Source organism: Salvelinus alpinus, chromosome 8, assembly GCF_045679555.1.
Source record: "Salvelinus alpinus chromosome 8, SLU_Salpinus.1, whole genome shotgun sequence".
NCBI classification, from domain to species: domain Eukaryota; kingdom Metazoa; phylum Chordata; class Actinopteri; order Salmoniformes; family Salmonidae; genus Salvelinus; species Salvelinus alpinus.
This window is the reverse complement of record NC_092093.1, coordinates 49,724,197-49,741,700: the sequence shown is the minus strand read 5'-3', so window position 1 is coordinate 49,741,700 and position 17,504 is coordinate 49,724,197. Positions and strand designations below refer to the sequence as shown.

The window sequence follows — 17,504 nt, the reverse complement described above, 5'->3', positions numbered from 1 at the left end:
GTATCTGGGAGCTGTTGGCTATAATCTCATTATGTAGGCTGGCCTGCCCACCGTATCTGGGAGCTGTTGGCTATAATCTCATTATGTAGGCTGGCCTGCCCACCGTATCTGGGAGCTGTTGACTATAATCTCATTATGTAGGCTGGCCTGCCCACCGTATCTGGGAGCTGTTGACTATAACCTCATTATGTAGGCTGGCCTGCCCACCGTATCTGGGAGCTGTTGGCTATAACCTCATTATGTAGGCTGGCCTGCCCACCGTATCTGGGAGCTGTTGGCTATATTATCATTATGTAGGCTGGCCTGCCCACCGTATCTGGGAGCTGTTGGCTATAACCTCATTATGTAGGCTGGCCTGCCCACCGTATCTGGGAGCTGTTGACTATAATCTCATTATGTAGGCTGGCCTGCCCACCGTATCTGGGAGCTGTTGACTATAACCTCATTATGTAGGCTGGCCTGCCCACCGTATCTGGGAGCTGTTGACTATAACCTCATTATGTAGGCTGGCCTGCCCACCGTATCTGGGAGCTGTTGGCTATAACCTCATTATGTAGGCTGGCCTGCCCACCGTATCTGGGAGCTGTTGGCTATAATCTCATTATGTAGGCTGGCCTGCCCACCGTATCTGGGAGCTGTTGGCTATAACCTCATTATGTAGGCTGGCCTGCCCACCGTATCTGGGAGCTGTTGGCTATAATCTCATTATGTAGGCTGGCCTGCCCACCGTATCTGGGAGCTGTTGACTAGAGTCCAGGTGCCAAGACCAGAGGAGACACATTTGCTATTTAACGCAACAGTTTTTTGTGATAAAACTATTGTTAGACCTGAACATGCGATGGAAACACATTGAACTTTATGTTTTTATTCAGTACATGAAAACTTAAGCAACGCACTGATTTTTATCTGCAACAAGTCTGTTTGGTGGGAACACACCACTGGTGGGAGAATTCACATATTTTCTTTATGCAGAATTTTTTTAATTAGCATGTTAATCTTTTGGCAATTGGATGCAAACCTAGATACTGACAGTCACTCAATTAGTCATGTCAGCTAACATTTCTTAGGTTGGTAAACTAATCTAGCTACCTATCTAAATGTGTAGTAATCATAGTCGAAACTACCGACCGGGGTGGGCCCCAAATAGATTTTGTTAGTCACTCTCACTCAGATATCGTATTAGAAAGCTAAAATTTCCCTCCACCCCATGACAAAATGAGTAGATTGTATGAAATTAGTTGTTAAATAGCTACACCTTTTCTCTGTCCAACTGCAAAATGTGTAGAATTGCAGAAAACTTGCTTTAAAACTGCACCATTTTCTCTACATCCTATGGCAAAAAATTTACTCTAAAACTTCAATGTTTTTTCTCCACTGTCAAGAGTGGTGCCGCTACAATGTTTTGCTCAAATTTGTACTCAGGGCTCCCAAAAGGCTAGTACCGGCTCTGACTGCTTGTGTGGGTATGCAGACCGGCAAGCCAGATGACGAGTTCAGATATGCTATCAAAGTCGCCCATCCCTGCTCTATAACATTGTTATTACACTGTAATAACCCACATATAACATAACCTTCATTCATCACCTCTCTCCATGGAAATATCAGTGTATCAGTTACCTGTTGTCCCTCCGCTGTCTCTATTGCATCATGATCACAATAACCGCTGTAGCCATACCTAACCCAGCCACCCTTCTCTGACCTGTATTGCGGGATTATGCGGCTTTCTTCGCATATGTTTTCTTTTCCACTTTGTCCGGTAGGCCAAACGTAAAGCAGATGTTTGTGATGAAGTGAAGCAAGCTCTCTCTGCCAGGAAGGGGATTAAAGAAAACCAAACATGACGTCTCTCTCCAAATGATGTTTTGTTTCAGGTGACAGGGAGGGACTTCGTCCACACACCTTCGGTCAGCTCAGCGTACTTCCTCCATCAGCCGCTGTGATATATAAACGGAGCGCGTCGAACTGCAGTCGAAGTCCTCCTATAGTTTGCAAGGAGCTACTGGCAAGTCTAGGCTACTGCTGGAAGGATATCGCTGTCTCTCTCTCTCTCTTTCTCTCTTATCCACTATTCTAACTAAAACGTTGGAAGAGTGTCGCCTGGCAACGCAGGCACAAGATACCGCCGCAAAGTAGAAGGTAGGACCTTTTCCAAAATTCCGTAGAGGGATTTTATTTCTTCCGTTGTGACCGATATTTTTCTGCTGCATATGTGTTTTTGTTATATTTTTGGGAATCTTTGAGAATGTTTTTACAGACGTTTGTACTATTTGAAATACAGTTGGCACAAATAGACTACTTAGAGTAATGTCTGTAAAAAAAAAAAATGTCATTTCAGATTAAATCAAGACCAGGGATAGCCTACATCCCGTCACATATTTTTAAAGAAGCAAACATGAATGCTCCGCACTTTGCCATAGACTTTCTGCTGTTGTGCATATCTTTCGGAGCAAGTGTATTGGCAGCCAACTCTCCCAGCGTGTCCTCGACGTTGCCAGCCACCAATTTCACCGATCTTGGCGCAGCGTTCAACTATGGAGAAGCAGACAGCGAAAATATTCCCCTGACCAGGAGGAAGCGTTATATTTCCCAAAACGACATGCTTGCCATTCTTGATTACCACAATAAAGTAAGAGGGAAGGTTTTCCCTCCGGCGTCCAACATGGAGTACATGGTAAGTGATTTATATCTTTAACTTTATCAATACATTTCTTGTTAGATCAGTGACCAGGGTTATTATAAACTCCAGTTTAGATGTCCTGGGGAAGCTGCTCTATCCACTGATACATGTTTACTTAGCAGCACAATTCATTGATAAATGTCTACTTAGCAGCACTTCATTGATAAATGTCTACTTAGCAGCACAATTCATTGATAAATGTGTGTTGCTTAGTGAAAGAAGCTCTCTGTCATGGTGACTGGTGATGTGTGATAGGTTGATGTGAATCAAGGTCCCCCAGATTGCACCATATTCCCTATATAGTGTACTACTCTTGACCACAGACCATGTGGCTATGGTCAAAAGTAGTGCACTATATAGGGAATAGGGGTCTATTTGGAATGGAACCAATGTGTAGTTCAGAGCAGGATGCTCAGTGACAAATATCTCCTCTGGCCCCCTCTCTGACCCTCTGTGATCCTCTCTGACCCTCTCTGACCCTCTCTGACCCTCTCTGACCCTCTGTGATCCTCTCTGACCCTCTCTGACCCTCTCTGACCCTCTCTGACCCTCTGTGATCCTCTCTGACCCTCTCTGACCCTCTGTGATCCTCTCTGACCCTCTCTGACCCTATCTGACCCTCTCTGACCCTCTCTGGCCCTCTCTGACCCTCTCTGACCCTCTCTGGCCCTCTCTGACCCTCTCTGACCCTCTGTGATCCTCTCTGGCCCCCTCTCTGACCCTCTCTGGCCCCCTCTCTGACCCTGACCCAGCTGTTGAGCATATTTCAACGTCCAGGACCACCTACAGCCTCGCTGGGAGAGGGGTCACGTTTTAGAGGGGTCTTGCTGACTGGCGGGGAAAACATTAAGAGTCAAAAGTAGTGCACTACAATATGAAATAGGGTGCCTTTTGTGATCCAAGTAGTGGTGTAATGGGTTTGGTTGGAGTTGTTCATGACTTGAGTGATGAATGGGTTTCAACACACGGTAGCCGATAGCCGGTAGCCGGTAGCCGGTTGTATTCCCTGGACAATGTCCAGTTTAGAGGCTTTATGTCCTTAAGGATGGCTGTAGAGAGACTAGCTCCAGTTGCATGTTGCAGATACAGAGAAGAGTGTGTTCCAAGTAGTGTTGCAAGTAGTGTTCCAAGTAGTGTTCCAAGTAGTGTTCCAAGTAGTGTTCCAAGTAGTGTTCCAAGTAGTGTTCCAAGTAGAGGCTGCTGTAAAAATGGCCCTAGTTAGAATAAACCAACTATTGGCGGCGCATCGCTCTGAACAGGCCAGGTGCATAGCTATCATAGGAGCGATGGTGGCTGGCAACGTCAAGGACGCGGGAGAGTGAGAGAGTTGGCAGTCAATACACTTAAAGTCTATGGCAAAGTGCAGAACATTCATGTTTGCTCATTTAAAGGTATGTGACGGGATGTAGGCTATCCCTAGTCTTGATTTAAATGAAATATAAAAGAACAGACATTACTCTAGTAGTCTATTTTTTCGGTGTGACAACTTAAATCTAGTACTACCATCTAGGATGTTGAACCACGTGAGAGAGAGAGTAGTACTATAATCTAGGAGGTTGTACCACGTGAGAGAGAGAGTAGTACTACCATCTAGGAGGTTGTACCACGTGAGAGAGAGAGTAGTACTACCATCTAGGAGGTTGAACCACGTGAGAGAGAGAGAGTAGTACTACCATCTAGGAGGTTGTACCACGTGAGAGAGAGAGTAGTACTACCATCTAGGATGTTGAACCACGTGAGAGAGAGAGTAGTACTACCATCTAGGAGGTTGTACCACGTGAGAGAGAGAGTAGTACTACCATCTAGGAGGTTGTACCACGTGAGAGAGAGAGTAGTACTACCATCTAGGATGTTGAACCACGTGAGAGAGAGAGTAGTACTACCATCTAGGAGGTTGAACCACGTGAGAGATAGAGTAGTACTACCATCTAGGATGTTGAACCACGTGAGAGAGAGAGTAGTACTACCATCTAGGAGGTTGAACCACGTGAGAGAGAGAGTAGTACTACCATCTAGGAGGTTGAACCAGGTGAGAGAGAGAGTAGTACTACCATCTAGGGGGTTGAACCATGAGAGTGAGTAGTACTACCATCTAGGAGGTTGAACCACGAGAGTGAGTAGTACTACCATCTAGGAGGTTGAACCAGGTGAGAGAGAGAGAGTAGTACTACCATCTAGGATGTTGAACCACGTGAGAGAGAGAGTAGTACTACCATCTAGGAGGTTGAACCATGTGAGAGAGAGAGAGTAGTACTACCATCTAGGAGGTTGAACCAGGTGAGAGATAGAGTAGTACTACCATCGAGGAGGTTGAACCACGTGAGAGAGAGAGTAGTACTACCATCTAGGAGGTTGAACCACGTGAGAGAGAGAGTAGTACTACCATCTAGGAGGTTGAACCACGAGAGAGAGAGAGTAGTAGTACTACCATCTAGGAGGTTGAACCACGTGAGAGAGAGAGTAGTACTACCATCTAGGAGGTTGAACCAGGTGAGAGAGAGAGTAGTACTATAATCTAGGAGGTTGAACCACGTGAGAGAGAGAGTAGTACTACCATCTAGGATGTTGAACCACGTGAGAGAGAGAGTAGTACTATAATCTAGGAGGTTGAACCACGTGAGAGAGAGAGAGTAGTACTACCATCTAGGAGGTTGAACCACGTGAGAGATAGAGTAGTACTACCATCTAGGATGTTGAACCACGTGAGAGAGAGAGTAGTACTACCATCTAGGAGGTTGAACCACGTGAGAGAGAGAGTAGTACTACCATCTAGGAGGTTGAACCAGGTGAGAGAGAGAGTAGTACTACCATCTAGGGGGTTGAACCACGAGAGTGAGTAGTACTACCATCTAGGAGGTTGAACCACGAGAGTGAGTAGTACTACCATCTAGGAGGTTGAACCAGGTGAGAGAGAGAGAGTAGTACTACCATCTAGGATGTTGAACCACGTGAGAGAGAGAGTAGTACTACCATCTAGGAGGTTGAACCACGTGAGAGAGAGAGAGTAGTACTACCATCTAGGAGGTTGAACCACGTGAGAGATAGAGTAGTACTACCATCTAGGATGTTGAACCACGTGAGAGAGAGAGTAGTACTACCATCTAGGAGGTTGAACCACGTGAGAGAGAGAGTAGTACTACCATCTAGGAGGTTGAACCAGGTGAGAGAGAGAGTAGTACTACCATCTAGGGGGTTGAACCATGAGAGTGAGTAGTACTACCATCTAGGAGGTTGAACCACGAGAGTGAGTAGTACTACCATCTAGGAGGTTGAACCAGGTGAGAGAGAGAGAGTAGTACTACCATCTAGGATGTTGAACCACGTGAGAGAGAGAGTAGTACTACCATCTAGGAGGTTGAACCATGTGAGAGAGAGAGAGTAGTACTACCATCTAGGAGGTTGAACCAGGTGAGAGATAGAGTAGTACTACCATCGAGGAGGTTGAACCACGTGAGAGAGAGAGTAGTACTACCATCTAGGAGGTTGAACCACGTGAGAGAGAGAGTAGTACTACCATCTAGGAGGTTGAACCACGAGAGAGAGAGAGTAGTAGTACTACCATCTAGGAGGTTGAACCACGTGAGAGAGAGAGTAGTACTACCATCTAGGAGGTTGAACCACGAGAGTGAGTAGTACTACCATCTAGGAGGTTGAACCACGTGAGAGAGAGAGTAGTACTACCATCTAGGAGGTTGAACCACGTGAGAGAGAGGGTAGTACTACCATCTAGGAGGTTGAACCACGTGAGAGAGAGAGTAGTACTATAATCTAGGAGGTTGAACCACGTGAGAGAGAGAGAGTAGTACTACCATCTAGGAGGTTGAACCAGGTGAGAGATAGAGTAGTACTACCATCTAGGAGGTTGGACCACGTGAGAGAGAGAGTAGTACTACCATCTAGGAGGTTGAACCAGGTGAGAGATAGAGTAGTACTACCATCTAGGAGGTTGAACCACGAGAGAGAGAGTGAGTAGTACTAACATCTAGGAGGTTTAACCACGTGAGAGAGAGTGAGTAGTACTACCATCTAGGAGGTTTAACCACGTGAGAGAGAGAGTAGTACTATAATCTAGGAGGTTGTACCACGTGAGAGAGAGAGTAGTACTATAATCTAGGAGGTTGTACCACGTGAGAGAGAGAGTAGTACTATAATCTAGGAGGTTGAACCACGTGAGAGAGAGAGAGTAGTACTATAATCTAGGAGGTTGTACCACGTGAGAGAGAGAGTAGTACTATAATCTAGGAGGTTGAACCACGTGAGAGAGAGAGAGTAGTACTACCATCTAGGAGGTTGAACCACGTGAGAGAGGGAGAGTAGTACTATAATCTAGGAGGTTGTACCACGTGAGAGAGAGAGTAGTACTATAATCTAGGAGGTTGAACCACGTGAGAGAGAGAGAGTAGTACTACCATCTAGGAGGTTGAACCACGTGAGAGAGAGATCGTAGTACTATAATCTAGGAGGCTGAACCACGTGAGAGAGAGAGAGAGTAGTACTATAATCTAGGAGGCTGAACCACGTGAGAGAGAGAGAGAGTAGTACTATAATCTAGGAAGTTGAACCACGTGAGAGAGAGAGTAGTACTACCATCTAGGAGGTTGTACCACGTGAGAGAGTAGTACTACCATCTAGGAGGTTGTACCACGTGAGAGAGTAGTACTATAATCTAGGAGGTTGTACCACGTGAGAGAGTAGTACTACCATCTAGGAGGTTGTACCACGTGAGAGAGTAGTACTATAATCTAGGAGGCTGAACCACGTGAGAGAGTAGTACTACCATCTAGGAGGTTGAACCACGTGAGAGAGAGAGTAGTACTACCATCTAGGAGGTTGAACCACGTGAGAGAGAGAGAGTAGTACTATAATCTAGGAGGCTGAACCACGTGAGAGAGAGAGAGAGTAGTACTATAATCTAGGAGGCTGAACCACGTGAGAGAGAGAGAGAGTAGTACTATAATCTAGGAAGCTGAACCACGTGAGAGAGAGAGTAGTACTACCATCTAGGAGGTTGTACCACGTGAGAGAGTAGTACTACCATCTAGGAGGTTGTACCACGTGAGAGAGTAGTACTATAATCTAGGAGGTTGTACCACGTGAGAGAGTAGTACTACCATCTAGGAGGTTGTACCACGTGAGAGAGTAGTACTACCATCTAGGAGGCTGAACCACGTGAGAGAGTAGTACTACCATCTAGGAGGTTGAACCACGTGAGAGAGAGAGTAGTACTACCATCTAGGAGGTTGAACCACGTGAGAGAGAGAGTAGTACTACCATATAGGGGGTTGAATCACGTGAGAGAGAGAGTAGTACTACCATCTAGGAGGTTGAACCACGTGAGAGAGAGAGTAGTACTACCATCTAGGAGGTTGAACCACGTGAGAGAGAGAGTAGTACTACCATCTAGGAGGTTGAACCACGTGAGAGAGAGAGTGGTACTACCATCTAGGAGGTTGAACCACGTGAGAGAGAGAGTGGTACTACCATCTAGGAGGTTGAACCACGTGAGAGAGAGAGTAGTACTATAATCTAGGAGGTTGTACCACGTGAGAGAGAGAGTGGTACTACCATCTAGGAGGTTGAACCACGTGAGAGAGAGAGTAGTACTATAATCTAGGAGGTTGAACCACGAGAGAGAGAGAGTAGTAGTACTACCATCTAGGGACTTTATCTCGACTTGACCCTGATCCAATTCCTTTTTGGCTCTGTGTTCTGTTTCAGCAGTTCTGTTGACTAACCGAAGGCAGCACGTGTCACTGTTGCATCAGAACTCATGGAACATTGTTGCATTGGAGTACCTAGAACAAAGCAGAACAATTTCACGTGAATTAAATGTTTTAAAGAGACTTCTGCAGAGATCATAGATAGCCAGCTGCAGACAAATTAGTTTAAAAAAAACATTTTCTCAATGTATGGGAACAGGGAGTATAGACAAGGCTTTAACGTGGGAACAGGGAGAATAGACAAGGCTTTAACGTGGGAACAGGGAGAATAGACAAGGCTTTAACGTGGGAACAGGGAGAATAGACAAGGCTTTAACGTGGGAACAGGGAGAATAGACAAGGCTTTAACGTGGGAACAGGGAGAATAGACAATGCTTTAACGTGGGAACAGGGAGAATAGACAAGGCTTTAACGTGGGAACAGGGAGAATAGACAAGGCTTTAACGTGGGAACAGGGAGAATAGACAAGGCTTTAACGTATGGGAACAGGGAGAATAGACAAGGCTTTAACGTGGGAACAGGGAGAATAGACAAGGCTTTAACGTATGGGAACAGGGAGAATAGACAAGGCTTTAACGTGGGAACAAGGAGTATAGACAAGGCTTTAACGTGGGAACAGGGAGAATAGACAAGGCTTTAACGTATGGGAACAGGGAGAATAGACAAGGCTTTAACGTGGGAACAGGGAGAATAGACAAGGCTTTAACGTATGGGAACAGGGAGAATAGACAAGGCTTTAACGTATGGGAACAGGGAGAATAGACAAGGCTTTAACGTATGGGAACAGGGAGAATAGACAATGCTTTAACGTATGGGAACAGGGAGTATAGACAAGGCTTTAACGTATGGGAACAGGGAGAATAGACAAGGCTTTAACGTGGGAACAGGGAGTATAGACAAGGCTTTAACGTGGGAACAGGGAGAATAGACAAGGCTTTAACGTATGGGAACAGGGAGTATAGACAAGGCTTTAACGTATGGGAACAGGGAGTATAGACAAGGCTTTAACGTATGGGAACAGGGAGAATAGACAAGGCTTTAACGTATGGGAACAGGGAGTATAGACAAGGCTTTAACGTGGGAACAGGGAGAATAGACAAGGCTTTAACGTGGGAACAGGGAGAATAGACAATGCTTTAACGTATGGGAACAGGGAGTATAGACAGGGCTTTAACGTGGGAACAGGGAGAATAGACAAGGCTTTAACGTGGGAACAGGGAGTATAGACAAGGCTTTAACGTGGGAACAGGGAGTATAGACAAGGCTTTAACGTGGGAACAGGGAGAATAGACAAGGCTTTAACGTGGGAACAGGGAGAATAGACAAGGCTTTAACGTGGGAACAGGGAGAATAGACAAGGCTTTAACGTGGGAACAGGGAGAATAGACAAGGCTTTAACGTGGGAACAGGGAGAATAGACAAGGCTTTAACGTGTGGGAACAGGGAGAATAGACAAGGCTTTAACGTGGGAACAGGGAGAATAGACAAGGCTTTAACGTATGGGAACAGGGAGAATAGACAAGGCTTTAACGTATGGGAACAGGGAGAATAGACAAGGCTTTAACGTATGGGAACAGGGAGAATAGACAATGCTTTAACGTGGGAACAGGGAGAATAGACAAGGCTTTAACGTGGGAACAGGGAGAATAGACAATGCTTTAACGTATGGGAACAGGGAGTATAGACAGGGCTTTAACGTGGGAACAGGGAGAATAGACAAGGCTTTAACGTGGGAACAGGGAGAATAGACAAGGCTTTAACGTGGGAACAGGGAGTATAGACAAGGCTTTAACGTATGGGAACAGGGAGAATAGACAAGGCTTTAACGTGGGAACAGGGAGAATAGACAAGGCTTTAACGTGGGAACAGGGAGTATAGACAAGGCTTTAACGTGGGAACAGGGAGAATAGACAAGGCTTTAACGTATGGGAACAGGGAGAATAGACAAGGCTTTAACGTATGGGAACAGGGAGTATAGACAAGGCTTTAACGTGGGAACAGGGAGAATAGACAAGGCTTTAACGTGGGAACAGGGAGAATAGACAATGCTTTAACGTATGGGAACAGGGAGTATAGACAGGGCTTTAATGTGGGAACAGGGAGAATAGACAAGGCTTTAACGTGGGAACAGGGAGTATAGACAAGGCTTTAACGTGGGAACAGGGAGTATAGACAAGGCTTTAACGTGGGAACAGGGAGAATAGACAAGGCTTTAACGTGGGAACAGGGAGAATAGACAAGGCTTTAACGTGGGAACAGGGAGAATAGACAAGGCTTTAACGTGGGAACAGGGAGAATAGACAAGGCTTTAACGTGGGAACAGGGAGAATAGACAAGGCTTTAACGTATGGGAACAGGGAGAATAGACAAGGCTTTAACGTGGGAACAGGGAGAATAGACAAGGCTTTAACGTATGGGAACAGGGAGAATAGACAAGGCTTTAACGTATGGGAACAGGGAGAATAGACAAGGCTTTAACGTATGGGAACAGGGAGAATAGACAATGCTTTAACGTGGGAACAGGGAGAATAGACAAGGCTTTAACGTGGGAACAGGGAGAATAGACAATGCTTTAACGTATGGGAACAGGGAGTATAGACAGGGCTTTAACGTGGGAACAGGGAGAATAGACAAGGCTTTAACGTGGGAACAGGGAGAATAGACAAGGCTTTAACGTGGGAACACGGAGTATAGACAAGGCTTTAACGTATGGGAACAGGGAGAATAGACAAGGCTTTAACGTGGAAACAGGGAGAATAGACAAGGCTTTAACGTGGGAACAGGGAGTATAGACAAGGCTTTAACGTGGGAACAGGGAGAATAGACAATGCTTTAACGTATGGGAACAGGGAGAATAGACAAGGCTTTAACGTATGGGAACAGGGAGAATAGACAAGGCTTTAACGTATGGGAACAGGGAGAATAGACAAGGCTTTAACGTGGGAACAGGGAGTATAGACAAGGCTTTAACGTGGGAACAGGGAGAATAGACAAGGCTTTAACGTGGGAACAGGGAGAATAGACAAGGCTTTAACGTATGGGAACAGGGAGTATAGACAAGGCTTTAACGTATGGGAACAGGGAGAATAGACAAGGCTTTAACGTGGGAACAGGGAGTATAGACAAGGCTTTAACGTGGGAACAGGGAGAATAGACAAGGCTTTAACGTATGGGAACAGGGAGAATAGACAAGGCTTTAACGTATGGGAACAGGGAGAATAGACAAGCCTTTAACGTGGGAACAGGGAGAATAGACAAGGCTTTAACGTATGGGAACAGGGAGAATAGACAAGGCTTTAACGTATGGGAACAGGGAGTATAGACAAGGCTTTAACGTATGGGAACAGGGAGAATAGACAAGGCTTTAACGTATGGGAACAGGGAGAATAGACAAGGCTTTAACGTATGGGAACAGGGAGAATAGACAAGGCTTTAACGTATGGGAACAGGGAGAATAGACAAGGCTTTAACGTATGGGAACAGGGAGAATAGACAAGGCTTTAACGTATGGGAACAGGGAGAATAGACAAGGCTTTAACGTGGGAACAGGGAGAATAGACAAGGCTTTAACGTGGGAACAGGGAGAATAGACAAGGCTTTAACGTGGGAACAGGGAGAATAGACAAGGCTTTAACGTGGGAATAGGGAGAATAGACAAGGCTTTAACGTATGGGAACAGGGAGAATAGACAAGGCTTTAACGTGGGAACAGGGAGAATAGACAAGGCTTTAACGTGGGAACAGGGAGAATAGACAAGGCTTTAACGTGGGAACAGGGAGAATAGACAAGGCTTTAACGTGGGAACAGGGAGAATAGACAAGGCTTTAACGTATGGGAACAGGGAGAATAGACAAGGCTTTAACGTGGGAACAGGGAGAATAGACAAGGCTTTAACGTATGGGAACAGGGAGAATAGACAAGGCTTTAACGTGGGAACAGGGAGAATAGACAAGGCTTTAACGTGGGAACAGGGAGAATAGACAAGGCTTTAACGTATGGGAACAGGGAGAATAGACAAGGCTTTAACGTGGGAACAGGGAGAATAGACAAGGCTTTAACGTATGGGAACAGGGAGAATAGACAAGGCTTCAACATGGGAACAGGGAGAATAGACAAGGCTTTAACGTGGGAACAGGGAGAATAGACAAGGCTTTAACGTGGGAACAGGGAGAATAGACAAGGCTTTAACGTGGGAACAGGGAGAATAGACAAGGCTTTAACGTGGGAACAGGGAGAATAGACAAGGCTTTAACGTGGGAACAGGGAGAATAGACAAGGCTTTAATGTGGGAACAGGGAGAATAGACAAGGCTTTAACGTATGGGAACAGGGAGAATAGACAAGGCTTTAACGTGGGAACAGGGAGAATAGACAAGGCTTTAACGTGGGAACAGGGAGAATAGACAATGCTTTAACGTGGGAACAGGGAGAATAGACAAGGCTTTAATGTATGGGAACAGGGAGAATAGACAAGGCTTTAACGTGGGAACAGGGAGTATAGACAAGGCTTTAACGTGGGAACAGGGAGAATAGACAAGGCTTTAACGTATGGGAACAGGGAGAATAGACAAGGCTTTAACATGGGAACAGGGAGTATAGACAAGGCTTTAACGTGGGAACAGGGAGAATAGACAAGGCTTTAACGTGGGAACAGGGAGAATAGACAAGGCTTTGTGTGTATATTTGTCTTAGCTTAGTCATGCCTACAGTTCAGTCCATGTTACTCATGATCTCATGTTTCTCATGTACCCTGTGTGTGTGTGTGTGTGTGTGTGTGTGTGTGTGTGTGTGTGTGTGTGTGTGTGTGTGTGTGTGTGTGTGTGTGTGTGTGTGTGTGTGTGTGTGTGTGTGTGTGTGTGTGTGTGTGTGTGTGTGTGTGTGTGTGTGTGTGTGTGTGTGTGTGTGTGTAGATGTGGGACGAGACCCTGTCTAAGTCAGCTGAGGACTGGGCCCACGCGTGTCTGTGGGAGCACGGACCTCGACACCTCCTCAGGTTCCTGGGCCAGAACCTCTCTGTCAGGACCGGACGGTGAGTCACCTCTGAACTTTGACCCCTCACTGTTGACCCTAGATGCTGACCACAGGTCAGTTTGGTGTTCCACCGTCTGGGGAACTGATCCTGGAACTCTGCCTCCAATGGTTTCTTCTGGTGATGACCCTGTCTGCTTCCTAAATGTCATGACCCTGTCTGCTTCCTAAATGTCATGACCCCGTCTGCTTCCTAAATGTCATGACCCTGTCTGCTTCCTAAATGTCATGACCTGTCTGCTTCCTAAATGTCATGACCCCGTCTGCTTCCTAAATGTCATGACCCCGTCTGCTTCCTAAATGTCATGACCCTGTCTGCTTCCTAAATGTCATGACCCTGTCTGCTTCCTAAATGTCATGACCTGTCTGCTTCCTAAATGTCATGACCCCGTCTGCTTCCTAAAGGTCATGACCCTGTCTGCTTCCTAAATGTCATGACCCCGTCTGCTTCCTAAATGTCATGACCCTGTCTGCTTCCTAAATGTCATGACCCTGTCTGCTTCCTAAATGTCATGACCCCGTCTGCTTCCTAAAGGTCATGACCCCGTCTGCTTCCTAAATGGGACCCTATTCATTATGTAGTGTACTACGTTTGACCAGAGCTCCAAGGGGGTTGCATAGGGAATAGAATGCCATTCGGGACACGGACCATGTCTCCAAGCCTTAAATGAATCAGCTGCGACCCACAAGACCGGCCCGGCCCCTGGCTGAGTGAACGACCTGACGTTGGGGAAACATTGCCTTAGTCTATGAGTCGTATCTTTTTGCCACCAATTAGAAATATAACTTTCGAGTGAAGGATCTACTCTCTGTACTAATCTGAGTGTCTGCGTGTGTCTGTCCTCAGCTACCGCTCTATTCTCCAGTTGGTGAAGCCCTGGCATGATGAAGTGAAGGACTATGTGTTCCCTTACCCCCAGGACTGCAACCCCAGGTGCCCTCTCAAATGCTACGGACCCATGTGTACACATTATACCCAGGTAGGAAGACAGTCAAGGAAAAGTACCATGTCATTCTGGGCGGAATCAGAACTTGATTTAACCCAATGCCGTCAAGACTTGATTGATATTAATGTTTGTGTCACTCGTGCATCTCTCTATTTATTTTATTTCACTGTTATTTATCCAGGTTAGGCTAGTTGAGAACAAGTTCTCATTTGCAACTGCGACCTCTTAATTAAAGGTCCAGTGCAGCTGTTTTTATCTCAATATCAAATAAATAATTTTGTATGTTTTTAATTTAAATGGTCAAAAATAAACAAAAATAGCTTCTTAGCAAAGGACTATTTCTCAAGCAAGAATTTTGCTAGGACTGTCTGGGAGTGGTCTGAGTGGGGAGGGGAAAACTGAACTTGATCTGTTATTGGCAGAGAGGTTTGGAACTCTCTTTCTTATTGGTCTATTAACTAATTTACCTCCTGGTGATGTCACCGCGGAAAGCCCAAACTCCGTCCCACCAAAACAGGCTGACATTTCAGTCGGCCTTTTCAAACAGCTCTTACACTAAAAGAGCATTGTCATAATTTTCACCATTTCACAGTATTATTCCAACATCACAGTGTGGAAATATGTATAAATATAAGACACGGGAAAATCCCGTTTTCTGGCCTGTGAAACTGTTTTAAAACATCTTTACATAATGATGATCCCGTGGTCTCTGCTTTACAGATGGTTTGGGCCACAACAAACAAAGTTGGCTGTGCTGTACATACCTGTCACAATATGAACGTGTGGGGGAACATGTGGAAACGGACAACATACTTAGTGTGCAACTATTCATCCAAGTAAGTAGACGGTATTCATTTTCTCATTCTATCGTCACCCCCTTTTTGATATTTCGCCAATAAGGAATACAGAGTCTTTGAGAAAGGTAGTTGCTTTCGCGACAGCTTCTATCCTGTTGTCCTATTGCCTTTAATAACAATGGCGTACTGTACCTTAGTTTCCGAGCATGGCGATACTCAACCCGCTGTCAGCACAGTACGGTTCATCTCCGTCCATTGGAGCTTTAGCAAACGCACGGATAAATGCGTTGGCCGCCATGTTGCTTAGCGATTCAGACGTACTGCACACAAGGCCGTGAACGTACAGGTACCAGCTACATTCCAAACGCTCCAGAGCCTCACCAGAATTCCAGAATAATTCATTCCTTAATTCCGGAATCAAAAGGCGGGTGTTTCGTAACCGTTGGGGACTTGTGACTCAGCCCTTATCTTCTCATTTGGCTGGCGGATAATACCAACCTGCGCTATGGTGACCTGTTTAAACTCACTAATGGAGAATATGGCTTCCACACGGAATAATGTTGGTGACTCAGTAGTAGTTTTAGAAAAGCCTTTTTTTTTCTCGAGAGATAAATATGTTTCTCCACAGGGACAATGGTGCCCACTAGCAACGTAGCTACTGACACTCTTACTGATAATGAAGTCATCCACACTTTGATATGAATTACCCCCGGCTAGCGTATACATACCCAAACTACATTCCTTATAAGATCCGCTAGTTATGTAGCGTTTACGCTAACCCTAACCTCCAGACCACCATGTACCAGTATTAACTCTGTGTCTTGTGTTTTCCAGGGGGAACTGGATCGTACCAGTATTAACTCTGTGTCTGTCTTGTGTTTTCCAGGGGGAACTGGATCGTACCAGTATTAACTCTCTGTCTGTCTTGTGTTTTCCAGGGGGAACTGGATCGTACCAGTATTAACTCTGTGTCTGTCTTTTGTTTTCCAGGGGGAACTGGATCGTACCAATATTAACTCTCTGTCTGTCTTGTGTTTTCCAGGGGGAACTGGATCGTACCAGTATTAACTCTCTGTCTGTCTTGTGTTTTCCAGGGGGAACTGGATCGTACCAGTATTAACTCTGTGTCTGTCTTTTGTTTTCCAGGGGGAACTGGATCGTACCAATATTAACTCTCTGTCTGTCTTGTGTTTTCCAGGAGGAACTGGATCGTACCAGTATTAACTCTCTGTCTGTCTTGTGTTTTCCAGGGGGAACTGGATCGTACCAGTATTAACTCTCTGTCTGTCTTGTGTTTTCCAGGGGGAACTGGATCGTACCAGTATTAACTCTCTGTCTGTCTTGTGTTTTCCAGGGGGAACTGGATCGTACCAGTATTAACTCTGTGTCTGTCTTGTGTTTTCCAGGGGGAACTGGATCGTACCAATATTAACTCTCTGTCTGTCTTGTGTTTTCCAGGGGGAACTGGATCGTACCAGTATTAACTCTCTGTCTTTCTTGTGTTTTCCAGGGGGAACTGGATCGGAGAGGCACCCTATAAAGTAGGCGTCCCGTGCTCCGCCTGTCCCCCGAGCTACGGAGGCTCCTGTTCCAACAACATGTGCTTCCCAGCCCTCAACACAAACTATCTGCAGTGGTTCAAATAGAGTCCTTGTCCAGGCTGCGTCCCAAATCACAGCCTATTCTCTATGTAGCCCTATGGGCCCTGGTCAAATGTAGTACACTAGATAGGGAATAGGGTTCCATTTAGGATGGAGACTAACACCAAGCTAACATCACGACCCCCGACCCCAACACAGAGACTTTCCCCCCTGAAGGATTTGTACAACAGTCCTGAAAAAATGCTAATTTTTGTACATATGGGCTTATTTACGTTGGAAGGCAGCACATTTAAAAAAAAAAAAATTATGTGTACATAGAATGTATATTAATGTTGTTTTATTTGTTACTAGAACTTGTCTTTTTGTACGATTATCCTATGATGAATTGGATTGATTGATAGGAAGATAATTTATCTTGTGAACGATGTTTTAATAACAGATATGGTGCAGATACTGTTTCAGTATTATAGTATTATGGTTCGCCATTGGCCATGTACCTGTAGGAAGTGGATACTCATGGACACACCACCTCACAATGGTCCAATAGAAACAACTGGAGACACCTTGTCATTTTTTGGAGACAGGTTTATTGACACGGCAGCGCTAGCAAAAAAAAAAAGATCGCTAACTAACTGTAAACAATTCTAGCTGGCTAGCTAATTATCTTGGCTAACTGTGGAGCAAAACAATTCACTTATTTACCATTGATTAGCTACCGTAAATATATTTGCTAGC

At 45.3% G+C, this 17,504-nt stretch overlaps 1 protein-coding gene across 2 annotated transcripts; it reads left to right on the top strand.

Annotated features, from left to right (window-relative positions):
* Nucleotides 1–2,000: 2,000 nt before the first annotated feature.
* On the top strand, nt 2,001–17,073 carry LOC139583242 (peptidase inhibitor 15-A-like). Of its 2 annotated transcripts, XM_071414093.1 has the most exons (6): nt 2,001–2,136; nt 2,336–2,671; nt 13,307–13,425; nt 14,272–14,404; nt 15,092–15,207; nt 16,679–17,073. In XM_071414093.1, exons 2-6 carry the CDS (start codon nt 2,393–2,395, stop codon nt 16,812–16,814), a joined length of 783 nt encoding a protein of 260 aa, XP_071270194.1. In that variant the 5' UTR covers nt 2,001–2,136; nt 2,336–2,392; the 3' UTR covers nt 16,815–17,073. The 2 variants fall into 2 exon arrangements, with proteins under 2 accessions (XP_071270194.1, XP_071270196.1); XM_071414095.1 differs by lacking the exon at nt 2,001–2,136 and having other exon boundaries at nt 2,140–2,671.
* The last annotated feature ends 431 nt before the right edge of the window (nt 17,074–17,504 follow it).